This window comes from Alosa alosa, chromosome 21 (genome assembly GCF_017589495.1).
Source record: "Alosa alosa isolate M-15738 ecotype Scorff River chromosome 21, AALO_Geno_1.1, whole genome shotgun sequence".
NCBI lineage: Eukaryota > Metazoa > Chordata > Actinopteri > Clupeiformes > Clupeidae > Alosa > Alosa alosa.
Genome location: NC_063209.1, coordinates 23,848,733 through 23,876,310, shown reverse-complemented (window position 1 = coordinate 23,876,310; position 27,578 = coordinate 23,848,733). Strand labels below are relative to the sequence as shown.

General features: G+C 42.6%; 3 protein-coding genes across 4 annotated transcripts in view; 1 reads left to right on the top strand and 2 right to left on the bottom strand.

The window, feature by feature from the left end:
• The first annotated feature begins 353 nt into the window (after positions 1-353).
• cdhr2 (cadherin related family member 2) lies at positions 354-13,776 on the top strand. 2 transcript variants are annotated; one of them, XM_048231179.1, is made up of 31 exons: positions 354-495; positions 939-1,007; positions 1,194-1,262; positions 1,382-1,521; positions 1,640-1,693; positions 1,785-1,874; positions 2,499-2,588; positions 2,680-2,799; positions 2,976-3,122; positions 3,312-3,387; positions 3,856-3,974; positions 4,066-4,284; positions 4,474-4,629; positions 5,296-5,457; positions 5,713-5,774; positions 6,024-6,270; positions 6,401-6,640; positions 6,864-6,933; positions 7,050-7,637; positions 8,081-8,152; positions 8,254-8,303; positions 8,416-8,573; positions 8,754-8,853; positions 8,965-9,053; positions 9,274-9,339; positions 9,818-9,962; positions 10,406-10,530; positions 11,924-12,037; positions 12,263-12,346; positions 13,170-13,233; positions 13,558-13,776. In XM_048231179.1, exons 2-31 carry the CDS (start codon positions 953-955, stop codon positions 13,708-13,710), a joined length of 3,924 nt encoding a protein of 1,307 aa, XP_048087136.1. In that variant the 5' UTR covers positions 354-495; positions 939-952; the 3' UTR covers positions 13,711-13,776. The 2 variants fall into 2 exon arrangements, with proteins under 2 accessions (XP_048087136.1, XP_048087137.1); XM_048231180.1 differs by having other exon boundaries at positions 492-553.
• A 1,649-nt stretch (positions 13,777-15,425) lies between these two features.
• On the bottom strand, positions 15,426-19,653 carry LOC125286137 (flocculation protein FLO11). Its single transcript, XM_048230904.1, has 2 exons — positions 19,260-19,653; positions 15,426-18,446 (listed from the first exon to the last, which is right to left on the bottom strand). The coding sequence occupies exon 2, from the start codon at positions 18,390-18,392 to the stop codon at positions 15,426-15,428; it is 2,967 nt and encodes a 988-aa protein (XP_048086861.1). The 5' UTR covers positions 18,393-18,446; positions 19,260-19,653.
• Positions 19,654-26,656: 7,003 nt separating this feature from the next.
• sncb (synuclein, beta) overlaps positions 26,657-27,578 on the bottom strand; it is a 14,767-nt gene continuing 13,845 nt past the window's right edge. Inside the window, exon 6 of the mRNA XM_048231906.1 lies at positions 26,657-26,839. Coding sequence (XP_048087863.1) covers positions 26,807-26,839 — 33 coding nt within the window. The 3' untranslated portion in view covers positions 26,657-26,806. The remainder of the gene's footprint in view (positions 26,840-27,578) is intronic.

Sequence of the window (27,578 nt, the reverse complement as noted above, 5' to 3'; positions counted from 1 at the left end):
TTCAGTCAATAGAGAGAAAGAGTGAGAGAAAGAGAGAGAGAGAGAGAGAGCAGTTAAACTTGTGCTTTATTGTTTGTCAGTGTCTGTGTTTTTGCATGTGCTTGTGTTTTGCAGCCATTTACTTAGTTCTGCAAGACAAAGATGCTTTAAACACACTCTTGGTCAGGATACAGACACAGGATATCCCAACTACTGTAGGTTGTGGGTGTAGACTGGGCTGCTGACCACAGTGGACGAGCGCTTTTGAGAGGACCGGTCTCTTGTCCATGTGCCATGCCGCTTTAGGAGCAGATCCCATGCCAGTGTTAAGCTGCTTTTCCGCGGGTTGAGAAAGTGAAGAGGCTCAATCAAGGCACTCACACCGTGTTAATGATTGACGTTTACAGCTGAGAGACTGTAATCAAGAGGGCTGCACCAGGCAAAGGTCTACCTCTGCCCACAGCTTCTCATTCAACAGAAGGCATCTGTTCCAACGGCATCGGAGTGTGCTGTCAGGTACGTCTCTATGGTCACTCATTTTCTCAGGGAAAGAAAAGCTGCCTCTTCTCTTCTGGTTGGTTTTGTCCTCTGTCATTGTCTTTACATTTACATTTAGTTATTTAGCTGACACTGTTATCCAAAGTGACTTACCAGGTAACTTGTTTATGTCATCAGTATTTTAAAAAGTTCATCATGAATGGTTGTGTGTATGTGCTTGATGTGAATAGTGAAAACACATTTGAAACTAATCAGCTGTTAATTAATGTTAGGAACCTTAGGAAACCTTAGGGAAAGGATATTTTTGGTTTTATGTCCTTAACAAAACCTCAAGGGAAACGTTCACTAGTACAGTTTACCAGTTCAACTATGGTGTGAATGAGTTAAAATGTAATAACCAATAAAGTGAAATAATTTGAATGTGTAATAGTGTACTGAGTAGTTTTGTTGTGTATCCACAGCACTACAGGCAGAAATGGGCCAGGTGACAATCATATCCTTTCTCCTGCTAGTGACTTTGACTGCCAAAGGTGAGTTGCTTTTTCTAATATATTTTTTTATTATACAGAATTGCTTGAATAGGTATTGGATTGGAATAGGTTAGGTTATAACAAATCAAGTTTAGCATCTTGATCTTCAGAAATTTGACATAGTGAAAGAAGTTTGTCCCAGTATGCTTGTTTCTTAGTTGATGTTTTTCATGTGTTTCTCTACAGTCCATTGTAATACGGTGCCAGAGATTGTTATGACTACTCTCATTCGTATTCGTGAGGACACCCGTACTGGTGTGTATGTTTCTATCTGCAGCCGTTTCAGTATATTCTGTCCTCCATATGTCCTGTCCTCCCTACACTTTAAGGGGTATAAACGTGGCCCATGGATTAAAACTGATTTCTCTGAACAGGTGTTTTTGCATTTCAAATCAATGCAACGGATGCCGATGGGGATAAGCTGGTATATGGTCTCTCTGGGCCTGATTCTAACTTCTTCAATGCTGACGCAGGGACCGGGAGGGTAACAGTTAGACTTAAGCTTGACAGAGAGGTTAGTTTATATTAACCTTTATATAGGAACATCATTGATGTTATACATCAAACTTTACAAAAACATCTCTGAATGTTGATTTCATACTACATGTTTTTTGTTACTGTTTTCCCTGTAGGTGAAAGATGTACTGACATTCAAAGTAACAGTTACTGATAATGTCTATTTTCCAGTAAGTCTTCATTTTGCAGCTTTTTAAAATTATTTTCCAGTGAGTACAATGATATTTATTTTACCTTTCTAATGCATTTATATACTTTCAGGTGTCAAAGGTGATTAATGTTATACTAATTGATGCCAATGACAACTTCCCAATATTCCAAGGAACACCATATAATGTAAAAATTCCAGAGGTAAGTGATTTGAGTGTAATGTGTCCATACAAAAGCATACAACTGGCTCAAAACTTAAAGTGGTACTTTAAAAACAAAGACTGAAGGTAAATTGACCATTTACAACAATGGAAGTCCCTTGAAATCTAGCTGCTTCATGCCATTTTCAATTTGACCTATGGACCACTGTTTGATGTTTGTTAATGCAATATGCTGAAACATAAGCAGGTAAATTAATAGACTTAAATTGTATTAAAACATTTAAATGTTTATTTTTCATATGTATTAATTCACTGTGGCCTTGGCTACAAAGGCTTAAGGGGGATCACATACACGGTATGCGCTGAACTTTGACTGCGGCACGCACAAGAGCGGCAAAGCGCCAAAATTTGCAGCGGCAGACCAGTTCTTGTGCGCGCAAGCCATTGAAAGTAATGGTGGGTTTTGTAGCGCATGCCGCGTGTAATGTGATAGGCCCTTTAGGGAAGGAAAGCTGCAGCATCATAAACATGGCCCATATATAACTTTACTTTTTGTAAAAAAAACAAAAACATTTTTTTTATATACTATTGAACCAATTGTAGAAATCATTTATGTTGGATATAATTATTTTGCTAAAATCTTCTTTGTTACCTCCCCCTACAGAATAAACCCATTGGCAGTTCTATTTTTCATGTAACGGCAGGCGATACTGATTTAGGATCAGCTGGAGCTGTGTCCTATTCTCTCTCTGGCGTAAGCTATATTTATGAAGAAGATCTGGTAACAATTACTAATTGAATCATTCAATAGACCTCATAACAGAAAATGCTAACTGATCCCAAAGGTTTCACCACCTGATGGAGAAGGTCTCTTTGCCATTCAAAGTACTGGAATTATCAGTCTGACGGGAGAGCTCAGCTTCACAGAGAAAAGCACTTTCTATCAGTTAAATGTCACAGCAAAGGTAAATGTGAAGATGACCATGATTATCATACCCTGTCTCAGTTTTCAGTTTTGTATGTCTTCCAGGAATGCTCCATACACAAATTTCCCCTTAATGTAAAATAATTATGTAAGAAATAGTATATAAATCTCAATATATCTCATTTATATGTGGTATCAATTATTTTCATTTACAAGGATGGTGGTGGGCCTCTTGGAGATGACCCACAACATTTTGAGGAAAGTTCAACCTTTGTCTTTCTTACCGTGGAGGATGTCCCGAATTTGGACCCTCAGTTCTCAAATCTTCCCAGTGCAGCCAACGTGGCAGAAGGAGCTGTTGTTGTAAGTGATTTAACATTCTGTTTATACCATGAAAATTATGATAATGAATGTCCCAAAATATTACAGTCCGGTTAATCAGAACAATTATGTTAAACAAACAAGCAAACAATCAAACAAATAAATAAACGAATAAATAAATAAGATATGCTTGAAACATGTGATGTCCTCCCTGCCTTTTTGGTAACCTAGGGAACAACTGTGTTTATTGTGCGAGCCAGAGACCCTGACGCAGGCGTCAATTCACCAATACTGTACAGCATTAAAAGTGAGTGAATTGTCAATCATTGTATTGTCATGCGTGCCCTGTAAAATTGTGTATTGTGAAAGGGAGAGCTGTTCTATTGTCGCATAGTGCTAAGTAATATAACCTACAATAGATTTGTCTTATTTCACAGCCTTACCTTAGTGACAATAAATTCAAATTAATTTTGTGTATTGGACAGTTTCAAAATATCACTTTGATATATCTGGGAAAATAATCACCTGTCAAATATCATAATCTTTTAAAATATCATCGGTTCGCAAATTTATCAAGAACTGGGTAATATTATCACAACCATTCACAACTTGAGAAACCACATTTTTTAAACCAAATAAATATTTGTCAGAAATTATGGTATCTATACATTTCCTATTAACTGCCCATCCGTAGGAGGTGGGTACCCACAAGAGTAGTAGGCCTAGAGGTCCTCTCCGTTTATGTGTATTCTTCAATCATATCCTTCTTTCTCAGGTTCCTCTGTGGATGACCTCTTCCAAATCGATCCCAATAGTGGGGTCATTACTGTCCGTTCCTTGTTAGATCGGGAGCAGTATTTGGATTCAGATGGAGTTGTCACTCTGGAAATAGAGGTATCTTCCACAGGCTTCTTCTGTTTTGCCAAACATGCGTTTTCCATTCACCACCATGCATGTGAGTCATTGGAAATTATTCTTCCTTTAGGCAAAGGAGACCAAACCGGATGTGAATAACGTTAATGCAGTTACAAACAGTGAACTTCATATCACTATCACAGATTTAAATGACGAAATGCCAGAGTTCTACTCCTGCACCCCAGAATCCTGTGCGATTCAGAAAATGTTCACTGGGAATATCAATGAGCATTCAGCTGTTGGCCTCCCTGTGTTGGGCATAAATATGACAGTGATAGACAAGGATAAGGTTAGTATTCAGTTTTATTTATAATTCTGCTGCATATATAAGCTTACCATACATGACATACCTCAAACCTCAAATAACCTTTATTGTTTCCCATCTTTTTTGTTTCTTTAATCTGAATATTGAAATTAGTGGCATGCTTTTTCTCATTTGTTTTTTAACAACAAATGTGTTTCATTTTACATTTGTCAGGGTGAAAACAGTAAATTCAGCCTAAGTATTGAAGGCCAAGGCAAGGATGCCTTCTCTATCTCCCCAGTACTCGCCATATCAAGTGCCAATGTCCAGATTCTGATGAGGAGCCCTGCAGACGTTGACTACGAAAAGACCACGTCCATTACGTTGACGGTGAGTGTTTTGAGCCAGTGGCTCCTGGCACGCACAAAAGACACCCGACCATCAACACCAATCCCAGCTCAACCAGCTAAGATGGGTTAGGATTTCTACTGGCCAGAATTATCCTGGCTTAAAGGAAAAGGGGCTTTGCGTATTTAAGACAAGCAATTGTGAATGAGATCAATTGCACACAAAGGGATTACCATGAGAAGGGGATGTGTGATGACTCAAACCCAGATGCAGTGTTCAAGAAGTGTTTTTGTGAGCAGAAATGCCAGTCCACATGAAGTACAATCCAAAAGTCAGAAGCTGAATTGGAGGTCAAGCACACAGGTCAGCTATACAGACAGATAAAAGGTGAAAACTGTAAACAGACACCATCAAAAAGGATAAGATTTTACACAATTCACACAGTAGTACAAGAACCTGACTTTAAGCTGTTGTAGTGTCAACTTTCAAACAATACCTAAGTCACATGGCACATTAGCTCATGGCTAAGTCTGAAACAGTCTGAGGGGAGGCTGGGCAGAACTGAAGTGACCATCGCTGAGATGGCTAGTTAGCACTAATAAGGTGATAGGATAGGAAGAAGGAGAAGAAAACAGAGCACTCAACATGTTTCTTTGTTCTCTCTCTCTCTCCCTTTCTCTCTTCTCTCTCTCCCTCTCTCTCTCTCAGGTGATTGCTGTGGATCCCAACAAAGAGGAGTTCAAATCTACAGCCACTGTCACCATTGCAATCAACAACATCAACGACAACAGTCCCAAATTCCAAAGTGAGACCTACAAACTAACAGTCGAGGAGCACAGTCCAGCAGGAACAGAAATAGCAATCATCACAGTAAGTCTAATACACTGGCAGCAATTTGTATATTGTGGTCATATGACAATATATAGCTTTGGTTCTACAGACCACTCCTTGACACACACACGTCATTTTATGTCATCCAAAATGAACTATTTTATTGTCTGATTAATGTATTCTGCTATTACAACATCCTTATTTTATGTCTATGCTTACAGGCTAATCTTGAGTATTTATTTTAGTCTGTGAATAAAGCGCACCATGTATTAAATATGGCTGTTTGTTTGACAGGCAACTGATGACGACAAAGACGATGCTGGGAAGATTGTGTACCGACTGCTTCCAGAGAGCGTGTAGGTTCAGTGTTCTGTACTGTATGGTAAAAGGCAGACATTTTGAAATGATGACTAAAATTCAGATTCATTTAACAATTAGGGCACATTTTAGCTTTCGTTCCAAAATATGTGAAAATATTCCTCAAATCATTTCTTTTTGTTTTTTCTGAAATATACTATCATAACATTAACATTTGTATAACATACAATTAACATTTCATCTGTGTATCCCTCTGAGGTGTGTTGCCTGATTTCTCTTTTCTTTAGTACGGAGTACTTCACTGTTGACCCCGCAACAGGGAAAATCACAGTTCGAGATGGTGACAGGCTGGACAGAGAGGGTCAGAGTTTTTACACTGCCACGCTGCAAGCAAAAGACCAGGCCAACAACACTGGCACTGCCAACTTGGAGATCACACTCCTGGACAAGAACGACAATGCGCCACAAATCAGGGAGACATACATCGCTTATGTCAAAGAGGGACCTGGTGTGGACTTTGAAATGAAAATCCGGGTACGTGACAACTTTATCCTGACAGTGAAGAATCACTGTGACCTCTTAAATCATTTGGATCATGATGACGACAATGAAAATGATGTTGCTGATAATGATGGTGGTGGTGATTGTCTTATTCTTTTGACAGGCTACTGATTTTGATCAACCTAACACAAACAACAGCAAGATCGAGTATCAAATTGTCCCAGATGAATTCAGTAACTATTTCAAACTTGACCAGGACACTGGTGTTTTAACTTTGAATGGGCCTCTGGACAGGGAAGCTTTGGACCCAAGTTTAAACGGAGTGATTGAGCTAAATGTGACTGCTTTTGACAAAGGAACACCACCCCTTGGGACTTGGGTCAAAGTGGAGATCAATGTTGAGGTAATGATAGGATTATGTGCCTCTTCAATTCATTTTTTAGTATTATTTTTTTAACCTTTACCATGTCATGCATCTGCCATGATATGAACAAACCAGTGCTATCCCCACTTGATTAGGTTGTTAATTACAAATGATTTGTCTACCTAAAGTATTTCATGGTCATCTTGTCTTGCAATAGATGCATCACAATTGTATTTAATAAGAAAATGGGATTTCATTTCAGGATATCAATGACAACGAGCCACTCTTCAAGCAAAAAGAGTATACATTTACTGTGAAAGAAAGTGAACAAGGTAGGTCCTCTAGATTCTTCCGCAGCCTATGTATTCCCACTTAGGAGAGGTCATGGCTGTATTTTGACATATTAATGATCTTATTGATGTAATGTCACGCTGTTTACCTCCCGTAGGTGCTTTCATCAATTCGGTGCTTGCCAAAGACCTGGACCAGACAGTGCAGAACAACCGGATCTCATTCAGGATCACTGGCGGCGGCGCGGGAACGTTCTCCGTCCGTAGCATCCAAGCGCCAGACAATGCAGGCTACTGGGGGAACATCAGCGTGGATCAGGACAGCGCGCTGGACTACGAGACACGCAAGAAGTACACGTTCACAGTGGAAGCCTTGGACCCAGAGCAGCAGACGGACACGGCCACCGTGCACCTCAACGTCGAGGACGTGAACGACGAGACGCCGAGCTTGAGTACGGGAATCGTGATGTTAGTGACTGAGAACACCACCATAGTTGGAGGAAAGGTCGGTGTGATCGTAGGCAAGGATGTAGACACCAACCACGAGCTGAAGTATGAGCTTCTCAGCACCGAGTGTCCGTGCAATGAGACTGGAGTGTGCCAGGAGGAATGGTTCCTAGTGGAGCCTTCAGGGCAGGTCATGCTCAATCCAGAGTATGTGGTTGACTATGAAATGTGCGCCCAGGTCCTCTTGCATGTGCAAGTGACTGATGTCTTAACAGAGCTTGGCAAGAACAGCAGTGAGGGTAAGTGAAGATGTACAGTATATTTTTGTTAGTTACTTTGTTATTGATTATATGTCTCAATCCTTGATCTAATACACTGGGAGTACACAACCCTGTGTTTCAAGGTGACATGGATAACAGGGTTGTGCACAATTCGAAATGCAATTCTGTTTCCTGTTTGCTACCTCAATTGAAATGCAAGTGAAGTGCAAAAAAAAGAATTGAATTAGAATTTAAGAGCTAGTTTCAATTCAATTCTGGAATTTTGCACAAGCCTGGTGGATAATAACAATTCCATGAGATAAATACATGGACAATATGTAATAAATAAAAACATAATATATCTTATGGATTCTACTTTTTTGTTATCATAAGGCATTTTACCTAATTAGATTAATATGTATTTATATTTTATTTGCACTTCTAAGACAAAATGGGATTTAAAATAAATGTTGCATTTCCAGGGACAATTACCATCGAAATAAAGGATATCAATGACAATGCTCCAGAGTTCATCCAAGTGCAACCCAACTTTGGTAACACATTTATGATTTTTACTTCTCCCCCATTATACTACCCATTTTCTTGTAAATATGAAATGTTCCTGTGTCTGTGAGGAGATTCTGTTTTCCCATAGTTGTCCTTGCTGAAAGCACAGAAAAGGGCACCTCAGTGGCCAGTGTTTCTGTGAGTTCGTATCATCTCATCATTGTTGTTGGGAACTGGTGACTTATGGTCTTTTCTATCCATGAATACTTGGCTGTCTCTGGAATAATATTTTCAAATGGTCTATCTGAAGGCAACAGACCGTGATACAGACCCGGAGAACATAGGCATGACATTTGAAGTGCTGGAAGTGAAGTTCGTCAGCAATAACAATCAGACCGAAGGGATGAGCATAATCTTCCAGGCGGAGGACCAGCCACAAACATCTACAGATCGCTTAGCAATAATAAAGTAAGAGATTTAGCAAATTAATATCTGTAATATGTATTTGACATGTGAACCAAACGTGTTAAGTCATTTATCAGCTTTTAGTTCAAGCTTGTTCATTTATCCGCATTTTGATTAGGAAAACATGAAAATTAATAACAATTGATTTAACTCTTAAATCTTGCTCCATATGTCGTCCTTCAGATCTCTCCAGAGCCTAGACCCTAAAAAGAAAGGGAAATATGTGGTCACAGTTCAGGTGAAAAACATAAACGACGGGCTAAGTTCAACTTCAGATGTTGTGGTAAGCATCCCTTTCCTTTGCACACCTATTAAATACACATCTGTGTAACACAGGACCTGTGGGGAAACAGGAACTGCTTTTATTATTGACAACTTTTTGTGTTTGTGGTAGATTTTCACAGTGGACCAGTCTTTCAGAGTCTCCCTGGAATTCAGAGTTACAGTGTCAGAGTTTAATGAAAACCAGGCAATAATCAAATGGTAGGATGACGTCTCACTGATGCCTTCTCTGGGGTGGGGGAAATAAGCTAATTTCTACATAATGTACATATCTCTGAGTGTTTTCCTAGGCATTTGTCCATGAAGATATTGGTCATTTGTATGTCTTCTTTTAATACCTGGTGATGTTTTGTTTTTCGGTGTGTTGAAACATGGTCTGCCGTGACGTACTGATTTTGATGTTGATTCTGTTGAATTCTAGGGCACTTGAGTCGGCCACTGGAACAACAGTTCATATTGTTAAAATCTCGGGACAAACAGAGCAGAGGTACTATTCAGCATTCGACAGTTTTATGGTCTGTGCAATTGTATTTGTGTGTGAAATGAATGGAAAGAAGAAGGTAGCAGAACTAATGCCACTGTAGGGCATTATCTTACAAACAACCATTCTGCCATCTAAGAGGAACACAAATATGATTACTTATTGCACATTTTGGTAAATTGCACAAAACACCACCAAAGTATTGTAATGGTGAATATTCACCACTAGATGGCAAAAACTCTGTAACATCTTATTGGAGTTAAAAAAATTGTTTCCAAGCAAAATCTCATGATTTTTCGTTCTTGTGTGTTTGTGCCTAAGGACCAACCACAAATAACTTTCTAAATAAAGTTCTCTAAGTTATCTAAGTTTCTAAATATGTGAATATATATATATATATATATATATATATATCATGTTTTGCACAACAGCCTAAATTGTACTGTGTATGGGAAACTAATTTTGCTCTTTTTTGTTATGCTAGAGCTACCCCTTTAACTGTTGTGGACACCTATTTTATCTACCCTAATGGGACCGCCCTGAAACACGACACCGTTTTAAACATGGTGAACGGCAACCCAAATACAGAATTCAGAGACACCCTCTCCCAGAACGGTCTTTCAGGAGTGGTGAGTTTTGAGGAAGAAAACATTTCACCACACTGAGACTTTCTGACAGTAGCAAGGAGCTGAGCAGGCGAGTAGTCTATCCTATGTGTCAGTCAAAGCTTGCTCAAGCCTGGTCAAGATGATCTTGGTTTGAAGCCTGCTTGGATTTGCACCTGACAAGAGCACACCCCAAAAAAAGACAAACTTAGCCGAAACACATTTAGTTCAATAATGTTTGAAGATAGTGGCTAGTATGATTACAGTGTTTAAGATATTCTCAAACATAGTTTTACATAACAACGTAACAAACAGCACTTTGAGATTAAATAGTTTATTAACTGCACTTTATAAATGTATAACATTGCAGTAAATGACAACCATCACCTTATAATTAACATGTGTAGGGAGGGAGAGAGGTTTTTAGAATCTGTTTTCTGATGACTTTTCTCTGGTCTTGTGTCAAGAACGCTGGTGTAGAGGAAAACCAAGGAGAAGTCAATACAGAACTGTACATCCTGATGGGACTGGCGGGAGGCCTGGTGATTGTGTTGGTTGTCATGACGACTTTGTTGGTGTTCATGAGACGGAAGTAAGTAGCAAATTTGCCACGGCAACAATAGGAACAGACCTATATTATTCTTATTGTTTCAATCAAATATACAGTCACAATTATTTGTGCATGTGTGTGTGCGTGCACGTGTGTTTGCGTAAGTATAAGACAGTTTGTATCTGTGTGTGTTTTATTGCCATGAAATAACATCATCCCCACACCCTCTCCTAACAAGCCCAGGTTAGTTTATCTCCCTCCTGCTGGGCAGTGTTTGTGCGCACCCTGAGACTTTATGGCTCTTTATGATGCCCCGTGCAGAGGTTGCATGTTGCAAGCATAGATAACATTCTTTGTGTGAGAAGAACCCTCATTATTGCTATGGTAACATGGAGCTGTAAAAACCTTGCTGTGGATTCGTGGTTGGTCACTGGAAGAGAGAGTGTGGGAGAGAAAGAGAGAGAGAGAGTAAGAGAGAGAGAGACCAAGGCAGAGAAAGAGACTGTAGTGTGTGCATGAGAGAGAGTATATGTGTGAGAGAGAGAGAGAGAGAAAAGAGAGAGCAAAAGAGAGAGAGACCAAGGCAGAGAAAGAGACTGTAGTGTGTGCATGAGAGAGAGTATATGTGAGAGAGAGAGAGAGAGAGATAGCCGTCCCCTCATACAGTGCCTCTTCACCATTACTAAGGCAGGCCCTTTCTTTTCAGTCCAAAGTCCTGAGAGCAGAGAGGAGGGGAGCGTAGTGGAGTCCTCCTGGCCATGTCTGTTTCTGTGTGAACTCTAAGTTGTCTAAATCCCCTGGTGTTTAAATGTGGTGTGTGTGAACGTGCTAGCAGGCTTATGCCACCCTCCAGCAGGGGTGATCTCTTAGCTTGAGAGGTCAATTACAAATGCCACTCAGGCGCCATCAGATAGGAGTTTACGACTTACGACTGGCCCTTGGGTGTCAACATTGTGACAGGAGTGCCCGCTTATATAAAAGCACAGCGACACGTACATACACACATACATACACACATAGATGCACTTTTTCTATCACACACACACACACACACACACACACAAACACAAACACACACACACACACACACACACACAAACACACACACACACACACACACACACACACACACACACACACACAAACAAACACAGGAAAACTACTGTGATTACTTAATTAAACAAAAATAAGGTAGTGTGATGTATGCTTGTAAGTTGTATGTATGCTTGTATGTGTGTGTGTAAGTGTGTTTGAATGTGTATATGTGTATATGTGTCTGTCTGTGCAAGTAAATGTGTGTGTGTGTATGTGTGTGTGATAGAGGATAAAGTGCGTGTTTGTATACACACCTCATCCACACGTCATCATCATGTTTTATCACAGAGGTGTGTAAGGGAACTTGTCACATATAGACTGTCTTGTGGTGTCATTTCAGTTACACAAGAAAGCTCAAAGCAGCCAAGGCCATGAACTCCGCCACCAATGCCATATTAGACAACCAGAAGTCTGGCCCAGTCGTCCCTGGCACCAACAAGTACACAAGGGAGGGGTGAGTCAGGGTGCATGACCATCATGACACCCATTTAGTCTGTTGCGATAATCGAATGCCATGAGTTTCTATTCCCTCAAATCAAGTGGCAATGTATCACACCCGACAGTCATAACTGGCTCTGTGAAGAATAAAGCCAGTGTTTGCCGTCGTACAGTAAGTGCTACATAGATGTTACGGACGTGAGTGATTGACAGGCCATGGGCGTGTTTTGTATCCCCATAGAGCAAACCCGGTGCTTAACCTCAACATTGACACGACCACGGACCTGGGCTTCGACGAAGAGGACTCCAACGCTGACAGATCTAGGTAGCGTAAAGCAGGAGCCGAAAGCTAATGTGTACTAATCCTTTAAATAGACACGTCACGGCTTCAACTTCTATTTGTATTTGAATGAGATACTGCTTTGGTGACGTGACCCTATGATAACACAGGGTGTCAACCTTGTCTCAAAAAAGTAAAACAAAAACTCTCCACCACAATTAATCAAGCGCAAAAGTCCACACAAAGTCCAGTCACTATCAGTGACTTTATATGGATCTTACCGGAAACCGTTTCGGAGAGGAAGGCTGATTCCTGTACTTTAAACTGGTTTGCAACAGGTGTTGATGGCTTAATCTGTCTTGTCCTCTTGTCTTGGAAGGTTGCATGTATCTTAACAAAATTCTCCGGTATGAATACAGATAACATTGTTCATTGTTCGGTTGAATAATATTGTTATTTATGATTTTCTAAGACAAGCCAGACAACACAGATGGCGATTCTGATCCTAGTGTGAACAGAAGGGCTTCATAGTCCAAGTAAAACATATCAGACTATGTAAATGTCCCTGTTAAGCCCCTGTATCCCCTCCCCTATCCCACAATCCTTTAGCAGCCCCCTCAACCCCAACCCCCTCTTGTGATGTGACTTTCAGAATCGCACAATGTAAACACAAATGTATAGTATATTTATATTCTGAGTATTCAACTGTATTTAGCTATACACTAAACCTCATCTGATTTTCTTTCAAGCCATCAAATCAGTTGTCTATACTGGTAACATTCCTTCAGTACTTTCTGTCTTATTACATTAAGATGGTGTTACTTTGTGAGATTCTGATGTTCTGTGGTCTTCTGTGTTTCGTTTTTAGCCTTAATTCCCTGGACTACAACATTGATATGAACATGAGTGAGAAAGACACTATGCCAATGATGGTAACGCATTTGGATTCAGATAATAAGTCCAATCAACTGTGTGATAAAATTCCATGTATCAAACATGACATAGTATATGAGAAATCATGATCAGATATTACTTAAGATATTACATTGTGCATACTTTCTCATGGGTGGTTTTGTGTTTGTGTTCATCTGCCTTGTTGTCAACTTGTGTGTTTGTTCCTGCCTGCATTTTATGTGTGTGTGTGAACACATTGTCTACGCTTCTGTTTGTGCGCTTCTCTCTGTGCATCTATGTGTGTGTGTGTGTGTGTGTGTGTGTGTGTGTGTGTGTGTGTGTGTGTTTTTGTCCTTCGGTAGGTAATCGAGGAGGAAGAGGAGGAGAATGGCTACGACAACAATAGCTACTATGAGCCGCTGGGTGCTGCACTCGCCCAACGCGGCAAGAAGAGAGGAACTGACAGCCCATCCCTATCCTTCACCGAGCCCACTCCCAGCACCACTGACCTGTAAAGCCCTGGCTGTCTGACACCATACGGGTGCCTATGCCAACACAGACACACACCACCTATAGTGCCACCCCAAAAAAAAAAAAAAAAACAAACAAAACACAAAACCAACCAGTTTAGGATTTGAGGCATTCGCTTTTAATTTGAAGAAATTTGCCCATTGTAGGTCCAAAAGTAAGTGCAGTGGCTGGGGAGCTGAGATCCAGCCACTGTGTCCTTAATAATAATACTTTGCTTTCACAACTTGTGCTTTTTGAACCTTTTGCACATTACGGAAATTGCAGCCATGCCAAGCTTGTTCCCGTCATGGCTTTATCACGGAAAAGACTCGTGTCATATTGCCAACAGCTTCCTTTCCCAGAAGTATTAGTGCATTACAAGAGTTCCAGTGCACTTTAAACTGAACTGCTAGGTAGCATAAAAACATAAAACAAGCACAGATAAATAAAGTCATTCATTTGGCAAATGTTAATCATTTTTTTTATTTTTTTAAAGAAGTATTGTAATTAATGGAAAAGAAACTGTTAAACTGTGTCTTTGATATATGATTTTTGTATAATTATTTTCTCATATTTAAAAATCTTGAGGCTTTCCTGACAATCCTCTTTAAATCCCAGATTGTGTGTGTATATATATATATATATATATATATGTACTGTGTGAGAGATGTAAAAATGCTGGAACTTATTTTGAAATTCAGGTATACACTTAAAACAGTAAATAATTTTGACAGAAGAAGGAATCTTACATTCAAGGTCTGATAAATTCTCAGTGCCACAGCTATTTGGTCAGATTTGTATCATGTCTTCAAATGTGGGCTTTGATTCACTATGGATGTGAATTGTGAGTTGAATTTTGAGTTGTGAGTTGTGGGCTTTTTGTTCAGTTAGGTTGAGCCGGATGGTTGAAACATTTCCCACTTGCTACATGATGATTGCAAATCAAATGCATTTAACAGATTAAATGTGTGCTGTTGTGTACAAGTGAAACAATTATCTCACCTCTCTCTGTGCAATATGAATCAAAGGTACAGAAATATGTCAACACAAACATGATACGTGTCCAATAAACTGCCTTTCATTACTAATCTGTCCTCTTTTCTGTCAGAAATGTATTCACACAAACACATTGCACCAAATTTTACATCTGCAGCGTCACAAAATATCAACAGAAACAATGAAGTCAACTACTACCTGGTTGGATACCATTACTTGGGAGATCCACAGGGCTTTGAGTGTGGGAGCCCTTTGAAAACGGACACTTCAAAGCTAAAAGCAAACCACATCAACACAAAATCTCACTTGATGACTAAAATGTCATGGTGCTCAGGGAAGCAAATTGCTTTGACATCATAGCTGTTGACTAGCATTTGAGCTCTGCTAATTTGCAACTTTGATGGACCTCTGAGGACACAGATACAGACACAGGGTGTCATGTGATAGTGTTGAACACAACAGAAGCAGGAAAGCACCGTACTTGAGTCACATAAAACTAACAACATGAGCAAGATATCTACATTGTAATGTAACTTCCTACTTTCCATACATCTGAAGCAGGATTTTTTGCGGCAGCTTACTGATTTGATTAGTTTCCTCTCTTTAGTATTGTTTCTGCTAAATCAAATCTAATTTAAAGACAAAAATGTGGAAATCGAGATATGATAGCTTCTTTCAAATCGCTGGCATGACAGAAAATAAAACGTGTATCTGTTTCACAGATTCACGGCGCCTCTTCTGGCCGCGAGCGGGAACAGCAGCTCGGCAAATGGAGTCGGCGGAAACGGCCCCTCAGAGGGTTCCTGCGCCACCCCTTCCTCTTGGTGCTGTCGTTCTTCTCCTCTTTGGGGTTCCGTCTCTTCTGGGAGCCGGTGGAGGCCGGGTCGGGGCCCGGGTCGGGGGCGGGGTCAGGGGCGGGGGCGGGGGCGGGGGGGGCGGGGTCGGGGGCCAGGTCCAGGGCCAGGTCGGAGGCCGGCGGGGAGGATGCCCCATCAGAGGGGATCTGGGCCTCGGACGGAGACGGCTCCTGGGTCAGGCTCTGGCTCTGGCTCTGGGTGGGAGAGGGCACGGCGTCGGAGGACGTCTGCTTGCGGTGCTTCCTCACCTGCTTCTCCAGGTGCTTCTGGATGGCTGTCCCCAGCACCGCCACCTCCACCACCGCGCCGTACACGTCCCACGTCATGCCCTTCTCGTCCCAGCTCACGTCCTGTAAGGGCTCTGGAGGCTCTGGAGACCCTGCGCTGGGCTCCAACACCCGCGGCTCCGGAATGATCTCTGGGGAGGTGGGTTCTTCGTCCTCGCCGGCTACAAGAGCCTCAGGGATCGCCTCCGGGGCAGTTAAACCTTGAGGACTCATGGGGGCAGTTGCCACCGATCTCAGCTCGACCTTTTGGGTGTGCGGGAAGAAGAAAGCTGTGGAACCTCCCGATGGTGTCATGGGGCTCGTCGCCACTGAGTGACACATGACTTCCAGACTCATCTGTGTCTGCACACTCCCAACCTTGCGCGTATCAGGGATGGCCACTGGGGCAGTTAAGTTCTGAGGGCTCATCGGGGCAGTTGCCACTGATCGCATCTCCACCCCAGTACTATGTGCCTCTGGGATGCCTACTGGGGCAGTTAAGTTCTGAGGGGTCATGGGGGCAGTTGCCACTGATCGCATCTCTACCCCTGCTGTATGTATCTCTGGGATGGCTGCTGGGGCAGTTATGTTCTGAGGGCTCATCGGGGCAGTTGCCACTGATCGCAGCTCCACCCCAGCAATATGTGCCTCTGGGATGCCCACTGGGGCAGTTAAGTTCTGAGGGCTCATCGGGGCAGTTGCCACTGATCGCATCTCCACCCCAGTACTATGTGCCTCTGGGATGCCTACTGGGGCAGTTAAGTTCTGAGGGGTCATGGGGGCAGTTGCCACTGATCGCATCTCTACCCCAGCAGTATGTATCTCTGGGATGGCCACTGGGGCAGTTAAGTTCTGAGGGGTCATGGGGGCAGTTGCCACCGATCGCATCTCTACCCCAGCAGTATGTATCTCTGGGATGGCCACTGGGGCAGTTAAGTTCTGAGGGGTCATGGGGGCAGTTGCCACTGATCGCATCTCTACCCCAGCAGTATGTATCTCTGGGATGGCCACTGGGGCAGTTAAGTTCTGAGGGGTCATGGGGGCAGTTGCCACCGATCGCATCTCTACCCCAGTACTATGTGCCTCTGGGATGGCCGCTGGGGCAGTTAAATTCTGGGGACTCATGGGGGCAGTTGCTACTGATTTGAACTCCTTTATCTCCATTGTGCTGGCATGGCCCGCGCCTGCTGTGGCAGTGGAGTACGGGAAAAGGAAAGCAGCCGAGCCCTCTGGTGGTGTCATGGGACTGGTGGCCACTGAGTGGCTCGTCACCACCTCCAGACTGGACTGGCCCTGGACCGTCTTACTGGAGGACGCGCTGAACCTGCCACTGGAGAGATCGAGTGTCTTGGCTTTCTGGAGGCGCTCTTTCGATTCGCTAGCGCAGGACTCGTTTGTGTTAGACATTTGCCCCATCTCTTTATGCTCGGTGGCGTTCCCAGTGACCACGGACTTAGATTGTGTGTGAATGGGCTTCTCAGTGCCCGGAGAGCCGCCATCCGCGCTCAGGTTACAGTTGAGTGGGCTGTTTGCTCCAGTGGACTGCTGAGCCTCGGTACGGGCTTTCGGTAAACAACCTGAACCCCTGCTGTTAATGGGATCAGAGGACACTTGGCTACCGCTGTTCGCCTTTGCCTCTTCACATTGGGCGTCAGACACACTGTCTCTGCCCGTTTCCAAGGAGTTAGAGCCAACTATTTGGGGCCTCTCCACTTCGCTTGTTGATGTGAGGCTCGCCACTACAATGCAGCCCTCCAAGGCTCCCCCGCTGCCCTCTGTGTCCACTACATCTTGGCTCTCGGCTCTCAGCTCTTCCTCCCTGATGCTATTGGGTGACCTTGCCCTCTCAATCTCCCCACCTCGCTCAGCTTCTTCCTCCCCCACCTCATCTTCCTCCTCTTTCTCCTCCTCCTGCAGCTCCCCTTGTTCGTCTTCCACGCAGTTGTCGTGGCTGGTCACCAGTATGGTAATCTCTTGACTGACATCTCGTCTTATTGGTGGACAGCTCTTCTCTCCCCCAACGCCACCTCTACCCTCCTCCCCCCACTGGTCGCGCTGGCCCATCGTGACGCCACCCTCATTGTCGCCCTTGCCCTCGCCACCCAGCTGATCGTGTCGCTTGGCGCTGTTTACCGACACGTGTGATCGACGCATGTTGTCTGCCCCTGAAGCCGCCGCGTTAAGACAGGCTGGCACAGGATCAAGCTGGCAGGACTCAGCCTCGTGGAGGAGCTCAGAGCGCGACAGGTCAGCCTCCTCACAGGAGGACAGGGAGGGGGAGGGGGAGGTGCTGTCCTCACCACTTGCCTTTGAGCTCCCTGAGGGGAACGCCGGCTGGTCAGTCGCCATGGTCGCTTCCGAGTCCTGAGTGCCCTGCGGAGTCTGACCGTCTCTGGTGGCAGCGGCGGCAGCGGCGGCAGTGGCGTCGCTCTCGCTGCTGAGGTCAGGGCCGAAGTTGGAGTTGGAGTTGGGGTCGGCGAGCCACTGGCCACGATCAGTCAAGATTGGGCTCTCCAGTAAGATGTCGTGGCAGTGGTGGTCCTCCGCCAGGGTCTTAAGGCTTCCCATGCTTATGCTATGCTGAGGCTTTCAGTTTTTATGACCAGGAAGAGAAAAATTCACCTGTAAAAACAATTAACTATTTTACTATTAAAACGTTTTCTAGATACAGCTACTGACATCTAACGCAAGAATAAAAAAAAGAAAACAGCATATTTTCGTTAAATTTATAGGGAAAGACATCTGTGTGATTTGTTAAGCACTATAATGATGCACTGTTATTATGGAGCCACACAATTTGAAGACGGCCATTATTACTGTCACGACTGCTCTGAGATTTACCAGTAAAGATGTATGTTTATAGCCAACAGATAATAGCATCTGATTAAACAGCCAGTCGAAGGAGTGGCTGGTAGAGAAGGCAACATTTTACCCTAAAAAGAGATGTAACACCTGCAATGCAATGCTGAACAACAAGTCACTCTCATCCACATGTTGCTCATTTCATTAAAGATGCCTGTTGGAAATTGAATGTTCTAAAGAATATCTGCGTTCATTGAATTGAACATGGAATTTGAATCTTCATTTAGAATGTTCAAATCTCCCCTGCTGAAGGGTTAATTAAGGATGCTTGGCTGAATATGAATTATTTACACCAACACACTTTCCCAACTGTTGATACTTGCATTGCAGCCCTCGCAGTTCCACTGAGTTTTTGTTGAGGTCCTCTAATAAAACACAGAACCTTAAAGCCACATAAAACATAGATCTATCTCTCACAGACATCAGCTGCGTGCAAAGGAATTTCAACATGACTAACAGAACAAGCACACGTTTTCCAACACATCTGAGCAATCATTTCATCAGTAATCGAGCACAGATGGACTATTCCTCCAGGAAATCTGACCAACATTCAGTACCTAAAATATTACATACCTTAACAGCTCAGAAGACCAGAAACACGATCCACACGTTCCATATTCTGCTCCCTAAAGCATGCTTTTTTTCTCACAGCGCCATCTCCATATCTCTCCCACCACGCGTGTTTGAGAAAACAAGGATTAGTTTCCAGAAGAATCTTCCTGGATGGAGGTCCTTGGGCTTGTGATGTGACAAAGTACTGAAAGCTTCTGATTTTCTGTTGCCCTGGAAACCAGCCTCAGCCTGGCTCTAAGTGCATGTTGATGGGAAAAAAAAAATCTCCCTCCCTCTTTAATCATCAGCAAATTATGGTGATTAATATCATGCTTTCATGATACACGGCTTTTTCCCCCCTTCTGTGCAACTCATCACAAACAAAATGTACATTATTTGTGAGACACAAAGGGTATGGAGTGGCACATTTGTGGAGGGGGAGCTACCATGAGGTGTGTGTGTGTGTGTGTGTGTGTGTTGTTGGGGGTCTAATGACGTAGTTTCAATAATTCAGATAGCATCAAGTTGCAGTACTTACTTGAAAATAAGTAATCTGTGCCCTGTTACAATCAATAACCATTGCATATGTCATAACATGCTGTCAACACTATTTCTGCTTGTCCCAATCATGGGCAATGTGGAGGTTTGAGAAAAAGTAAATGTGGATTTAACAAAAATTATTGTCACATCATTTTGTAGGTCCAATAAGGTACACCCACAAAGCTCAAAGGTGCATGCCAAGAAACATATTATGATAACAAATAAAATCCAGATGGCTTTAAAAGCCAAATGACTCTATGTTATTTTTTATTTGATGAAGGGCCCCTTCAGATTAACTGTTTTGGTTACTTATTTATCTTGTAAAATATGCGCCAGGCATGTCCTGCCCCTGGGATTCCACGTTCTATTGCTTCCCTTCCTACCATCCACTCTCAGGCTTTTACCAATCACATCTCCCACCGATAGCTGTTCCCTAGCAACCGCTCGGTCGCATAGATGGAGGCAGGTCTGCTACCGAAAGGCCTGGTAAACAGTTGTGACTGCTACGCCAAACAAGACTGGGGCTGTCTGCCACTGGCAGAGAGAACAGCATAACAGAGGAGGAGGTGGAGGAGGAGGAGGTGGAGAGAAATGTGTGGGAGGATATACGAACGAGAGGTTAAAAAGCCATGGTTGGCTGGTGCAGACATGTACATTGCTGTCATAGAACATCCTTTCTTATTTCTCCCCTTCACTGGGACATTTTGTGCCATTCCAACTGGAAGCTTTTCATATACTGCTCTCGAATTGATTTTTATTTCAACTGTGCTCATGATGTAATGCCTACGCATGAGATAATAATCCATGTGCACTTTTGTCAATATGGCAAAGCCATCATGCTTCAACATGATCAAGTAAATCATTTCTGTGAGCTATGCTTGTCAGATGACATGTTTGGATATGTGTCATCCATTTTTAGTGGTGTTGCATTTGCCCCCAAGCTTCTCAGGGAACCAGAGCTGGCTGGTTTGGAAACAGCTCGGGAGGATGGTCCTCCCATCATGCACCGGTCGCTTTATTAGTACACAGTGTGAAGCCAGATCTGCTGTGAGTCTACCGGCAGAGCTACGGTACCATGGACATCCACATCCATATCTACATATATAATATATATACAGTACTGTGCAAAAGTGTTAGGCACCTATTAGATTTGTTGTTTTAGCAATGTTAGATGACCACACATGTTTAATTCTCATTGTCTTTACTATAATTCAACCAGAAGATAGAGGGAATACAAAAACAAAATAAATGTGCATTTCTGGTTCAGGTTCTAGTCTTTTGCATCTATTCGATTGGTTGTTTTTGCAGTTTTATAATCACACAAGGGGGAAGCTGAAGCTGGTTGGTACTGGCACTGGTTCTGGCTCTGACACATTGGTATCAGAAGTGGGAAGGAGATGACGACACTTTGACAGATCGAAGATCTCATTGAAAAGCTACAACTGGAAGAGTTCACTGGGCACCTAAAGTGGAAAAAGCATGGCCAAAGATTTCTATTAAAAAAATCTTCATGAGCAAGCTGACACTGCATTGCCACCTGGGAATACAATGGAGAGGGTCACCGGAGATGTACAGAACTTTTTAGGTGGCTCCTGCACTTTGCACCCTGCCAAAATGCCCTTGTCACTGTAGCGTTAGTTTTAGGGTGAGCCACGGTCAAATCAGCAGCTGGTCTCGAGACCCCTATTGTAGCTGTATCTACCAGCAGCTTCTGGCAGGCCAGGCATGCCCATCAGTGGCCTCCATTAAGCTCCATTAAGAGGTCCCCTTTGGGTGATTGGTCAATATAACTATGGGCGGATTATGAACTTTCGGGCCCCTGGGCCCAGATGTATTAAGGGCCCCCCACTTATTGTCGTATATGTGGGAGGGGGGGTTTGAAAATTGTTTAATATGTTTGATGTGATTTCCTGTATTCTGGTGCATTTTGGGGATGGCCAATACTAAATTCAATCCGATTCATAGCCTACATCCTGATTTGTTGATATTGAGGCAATGATTCCATGCAAAGGCTTGGGCTTCAGGGCCCTCTGACCCCTTGGGCCCCTGGGCCTGGGCCCGGTAGGCCCGTGCAGTAATCCATCCCTGAATATAACACTGCTAAAACAAATTTAATGGCAGCTTGAGACTGAAATTGGACTGGTATCAGAACAAAAACTACATTTTATGTGTATTTAAATGGCCTCCCATGTACAGTACATATTTCTTGCTTTCTCTGGTCATATTCTACAACCCCAAATCAGAAAAAGTTAGGACATTGTGTAAAATGTGAATAAAAACAGAATGTAATAATCTGCAAATCTCTTAAACTCATAGTTGGTTGCAAAAAGGACACAGACAACATATCAAATGTTGACTATTTCATTTGATACCAGCAACATGTTTCAACATGATTGGGTATGAAAAAGAACATCCCAGAGAGGCAGGGTCTCTTAGAAGTAAAGATGTAGGGGTATTCATCACTCTGTGTAAACCTGTGTGCACAAATGATGAAACAATGTCACAAATTGGATGGCCGTGGACATGGTCTTCTGTACCCCAGATGGCACTGCATCAAAACCAGACCTGTTTCCACACCTGTCATTGTATGGGCTCAGGAAAACCTCTGATAACCATTGTCTATGTGCACAATTTGATGCTCAATTCAAAAACTGCAGCGGAAATTGTAACAGCCAAAATTGTATTGAGACATAATACAAAAAATACCATCGTCTTATCTGGACCTGAGCTTGTTTAAAATCGACTGAGGTAACATGAGGAAAAGTTCCTGTGGTTAGACAGATCAAAATGTACCATTCTTTTTGGAAATCATGGACTCGTCTGTGCTAAAGAGGAGAGGGCCTATCCAAGTATCCAACCTATTCCTGTTTTTTTGCTCAGTTCGAAACCCAACATCTATGACAGTGTGGAGAAGCATTAGTGCCTACAGCATGGCCGTCTTGCACATCTGGCAAACCACAATCAATTCTGAATGATGTATACAGGTTTTGAACAACATTTACTACCATCCAGGCAATGTCTTTTCCAGGGAAGACTCGAATATTTCAGGAAAACAATGCCAAAGGGAATTCTGTACATATTTAAATCATATTTCTCCATAGAGGAAGAGCCCAGGTGCTAAAATGGCCTGTCTGCAGTCCAGATTTGTCAAATAAGGTGCATCATGGAATGAAAAACATGACTAAGAATACCCCATACTGTTGAGCAACTGAAATCCTATAATCGGGGAGTAATGGGACATTTCATTCTCAAAACTCTTCCTCTCAACCGGTTCCTAAACATTTACAGAATTTTGTTAAATGAAGAGGTGAAGCAGCACAGTAAACATTCCCTGCCCCAACTTTTTTTGAAACATGTTGCTGGCATCAAATTCAAAATGAACATATTTTCCATGAAATAGTCCAAGTTGTCATTTTCAACATTTGATGTCTATGTCCTTTTTTGCTGCTAAACATGGGTTTATGAGACTAATATTATCACATTCTGTTTTTATTTGCATTTTACACAACGTCCCAACTTTTTCTGATTTGGGGTTGTAATTAAGAAAGTGAGAAATACACAATATGGTCCTTATAGCATTGCTGAAACAAAACATGTAAAGTGCTTGAGACTTCTGCACAGTACTGTATCAGATGTGTAAAATATGTATTATGAGAGAAGAATTCTCTGTCCATTTCATTTTATTGCCTTTTTTGTTTTTTTCAAAATGCCATATATTGGCTTGGAAGCTTATAAGGAGATATGTTGATCCCTGCAGAAGGCAAAAGCAGATACGCATTGGAGTGTGTCCTTTTTAATCCTCTTAGCCCAATAAAATAAAGGCTTTTTATATTATTCAAATCAGCCTGAGAGCCTGGGCTTGGATGCAAAGATCCCATTTTTTGACATAATTTCCCCACTTATTTCCAGATTATTTGTTGATGTTTGCTTATGGTAAAGGGGAAAGGAGCTTCCACAGAACACAGAGGGCAGGTTTATCTTAATGGAAGAGCAATGATACAGGACTACATGGAAAGGAATGCTTTTATTGAGCTTCATTCGTTTTCCACTGACGAATCTCTCTGTGAGAACACCTACATGTACTGCCTTTATGAATGTCATAAAAAAATGCTCTAAATACTATAAAGGACAAAGGTTAAGCTCTTGGTATCATGAAGAGATGAGTTTTGACTGGTATACTGTGTGCCAGTCGACCAGTGTGTTATATTTCTCCTCTCTGTTGACATGAGAAGAGAAGCACACTCGAGTTCCTCTTCAATCACCATACAGTTTATCAATCAATGACTGAGAAACAAAAGGAAAAATTACACAGTGGGCTCTCCATTTTCTTTTTTCTTTGGAATCGCTCAATGTGAATCATCAAATCATCACAACATGGTGTGTGTGTGCGTGTGTGTGTGTGGGTGTGTGTGTGTGTTCGGGTGTGTGTGTGCGTGTGTGTGTGTGTGTGTTTCGGGTGTGTGTGTGCGTGTGTGTGTGTGTGTGTATGTGTGTCTGTGTGTGTGCGAGAGAGACAGTTCATTTGGTCCCCAGTTTCTGCCCAAACCCCTTGATGCTGTCAGAGGCTTTGTCGGCGGCACTGCCAATGGTGACCTGTGTTTGCCGGGAGACCTCCTCAGCAGCTGTGGAGGGGGAGAGATCGGGAGTGGGAGTGTCCAAAGCAGCTCAGTACGTAATAGAAAGTCATAAGAATCATTTCTCTGGAACAATGTAATGAGACATACTAGTATCTGACAACAGACCTAATTAGATAAAGGGGTATAAAAACTCCTCCGTATCTACAGAGATCCTTACTGCCAAAACGATCTCAGAGTTTATATTACAGAGCATTATAATACAACTGAACGTCAGTGGACCTGGCTGGTTGCTATACCCTCCTGTTAAGTAGACTCATTTTATATTACACTAAATAAGTATGTTTACATACTGATTATTTGAATGTAAAGAACATTATACAATATATATAACAAATCTGTTTCTGTGTTAAAAAAATTGTATAGCATTGCATATATTGTTTAGCATTTCTGAGCGGCAGTGATCGGTGTGAGGAGTAAGTAGTGCTGTGTGCCATACCTGTGGTGGTGGTTTCTTTGGAAGACTCTGCCACCTGGTGAACAGCATCTTGAGCTGCCTGCACTGCAATCACACGAAGAGACACAGCATGGCTGACACAGACATACACACAGACAGACTGGAGCAGGGCTTTTATTAACTCTGCTGCTGATGAATTTTGAATATCTCTCACATGCACATGCAGTATATGTTTGACATCCAGACAGAGTATGTCACACGTACAAGACATATGACAGTTTAAACAGCTTCTGTTCTGTGATTTTCATGAAAGCCTCAGATAGGACAGATTTTTTTTTCATTAACAAAACAGACGCCTACACTGGCACTTGAATTTATCCTGTGTATTGGCAGTTATCTTTTTTTGTTGCAACAAAAAAAGATCTCAGCACAATGCATGCCTCTTGGGAATGTAAACAACCCTAGAATTCAGTGCGTAACAACATGATTATGGATGAAATCACTGTGGTGTTTACTGTGTTCTACTGTGCTCATTGGGAAGGTTAAGGTGCAGTAACAGAACTGCCCTACCTGCGGTGTCTGTGACCCCCTTGGCCGCCGACTGACTGGCCCCCTTGAGCCCCTCAAATGACTTCTTGATGGAGGCCATTCTCCTGAGCTCACCCTCGGTCTCTCCCGTCTCCGGAAAAAAAAACACACAAACCTCCTCGATGTCTCTCAGTCGTTATTGTTGTCTCTCTCTTTCTTGCCCACAAATGAATAAAGCGTGTGAGTGGGCGTGGGTTGGTTTAATACCCCACCGGCCTCTGGTCAGCGCCCGGCCACTCGTGCACGCGCGCCCTCCACATTCCAGCCCGATTACACACACAAAACCCCCAGTAAAAAGGGGGCTAGATTAGGCTGGCATCCCAGCTATGGAGGGCGAGGGCCCGGGCTGGCAGCTCCGAGACGAGGTTCTGCAAACATCTGCAGTTTGGAGAGCATCCCTTTCATTCAGGATCGAGCGCTCAGACATCCTGAGTGAGGGGCGGGGGCCTGTGATAGAGTTGACTGTGAGGGGAAAGCTGTTAGGCTCCTGTCCTTCCCAATCAGACAGTTTATTCAGCTAGGAGCAGAAGAGAGCCGGACAGAATGGCAGCATCATAGGGGACTAAAGTCGTGGGTGAAGGATGGCCAAAAGGACGACCACATCTTTTTTTTTTTATATCTTCTTTATTTACAGAGGATTTGCATGTCTTGCTTGACACAGAAATCTTGATACCGACATTTCCAGCTTTGTAAAGCACATACTGACATCCACTGAGAGCTTGAGACACATTTAGACTTGACTTGTTAAATTGTCATTTCACCAACACACCTCACATACACACACACACACGCAACGCACGCACAAACATGTACAAGTTGCCCAAGTCCGACAGATACCTCACTGAAATGATATCACAAGCAACTATAAAGGTACAATGTATAAAACTCTTACTTGAAAAACAGTAAAATCAACAAATTGCTTCAATAGTAAATGAAAAAAGAGAATACACAAACAGGCATTGTACACAGCTATAGCATACTGTTGCTTTTGTATACATTTACCCGAAGAATTTTTCTCCCCCAATATCTGTATTGGAAGATCCGAAACATCTATCACACAAATATAGAAATACAGAGACACAAGTACAAAGATTCACAAATGGGCCTCGGGTCTCATTTCTTTGGGAGGGAGTCAAGGGAATGAGACAGAGTCACCCATGTTGATAATAAAACTACACCCAACACGTTACAGAAATACCATGACATTTACAATAGATCATAATAAAAGTATTTTCTGTAAGGAAGAACTTTTTTTTCTCGCAGGAATGTTTGATATTTTTGTGGGTGTTTTGCTCTTGGATTTTGTTGGGTTTTTTTGCAACCGGGGTTATTGTGATGGGGTCAGCATTTGTCCTTGGTATTGATATAAACCTTTATTGTGCTGCTGGCTGGACACTGGAATGGTCAGCTTAAGCCTCAGGCTCGTAGTCCTGGGTCTGCTCCTGAAAACAAACATACAAGAACAGAGCTTAGGAATTATAAGAACTGCATTAACATTATATGCAAGCAGTACATATTGGGTTTTACTTTTCTTTTATTTCAGGTAAACAGGTAATGCTTCACTGTAAAGTGGCCTACGTCCATACTGGATATGACACACAATGTATTTGTAATGAATGACCCAGATCAAGATGCTAAGTCAACAAGTTGGACTCTTTAATGAAATAAAATAACTTGATTGGAGTCTGTAACATTGTCTTCCATGTTCCTGCGTCTTCTTTCTAGTGCACCTGAGCAGCCCAGCTGTTGTTTACCTCTCTGTCAAACACTTCACTGTCTTAACATTTAAAAAAATGTTCATAGAATATTCAGACCACCACAGATGACATGGAATGAATCTGGACATGAACTGGACCATAACCAGCACCGTTCTCATCAACCAGCATCATTCTCATCAACCTGAACCAATGTGGCCAATCAGAGCCAGAATCAATCCGGCCAATGAGAACCAGAACCAATCTGGCCAATCCATTCAGGAGTGAGCTTCTCTATGGGATATTTGGAATACTTTAAATAGAGCGGCAAGAGCATACACAACCTACACACAGGCACTGAGGCAAAACAGAAAGTCAAACAACAGAAGGCCCACACACTGTTACTGTATAAGCTTTACAAAGTTAAATGCTCAGCTTGTTCAACGCTAGTGTTAAAGTGGTGCAGCATGATTCCGCTGGCGAACCA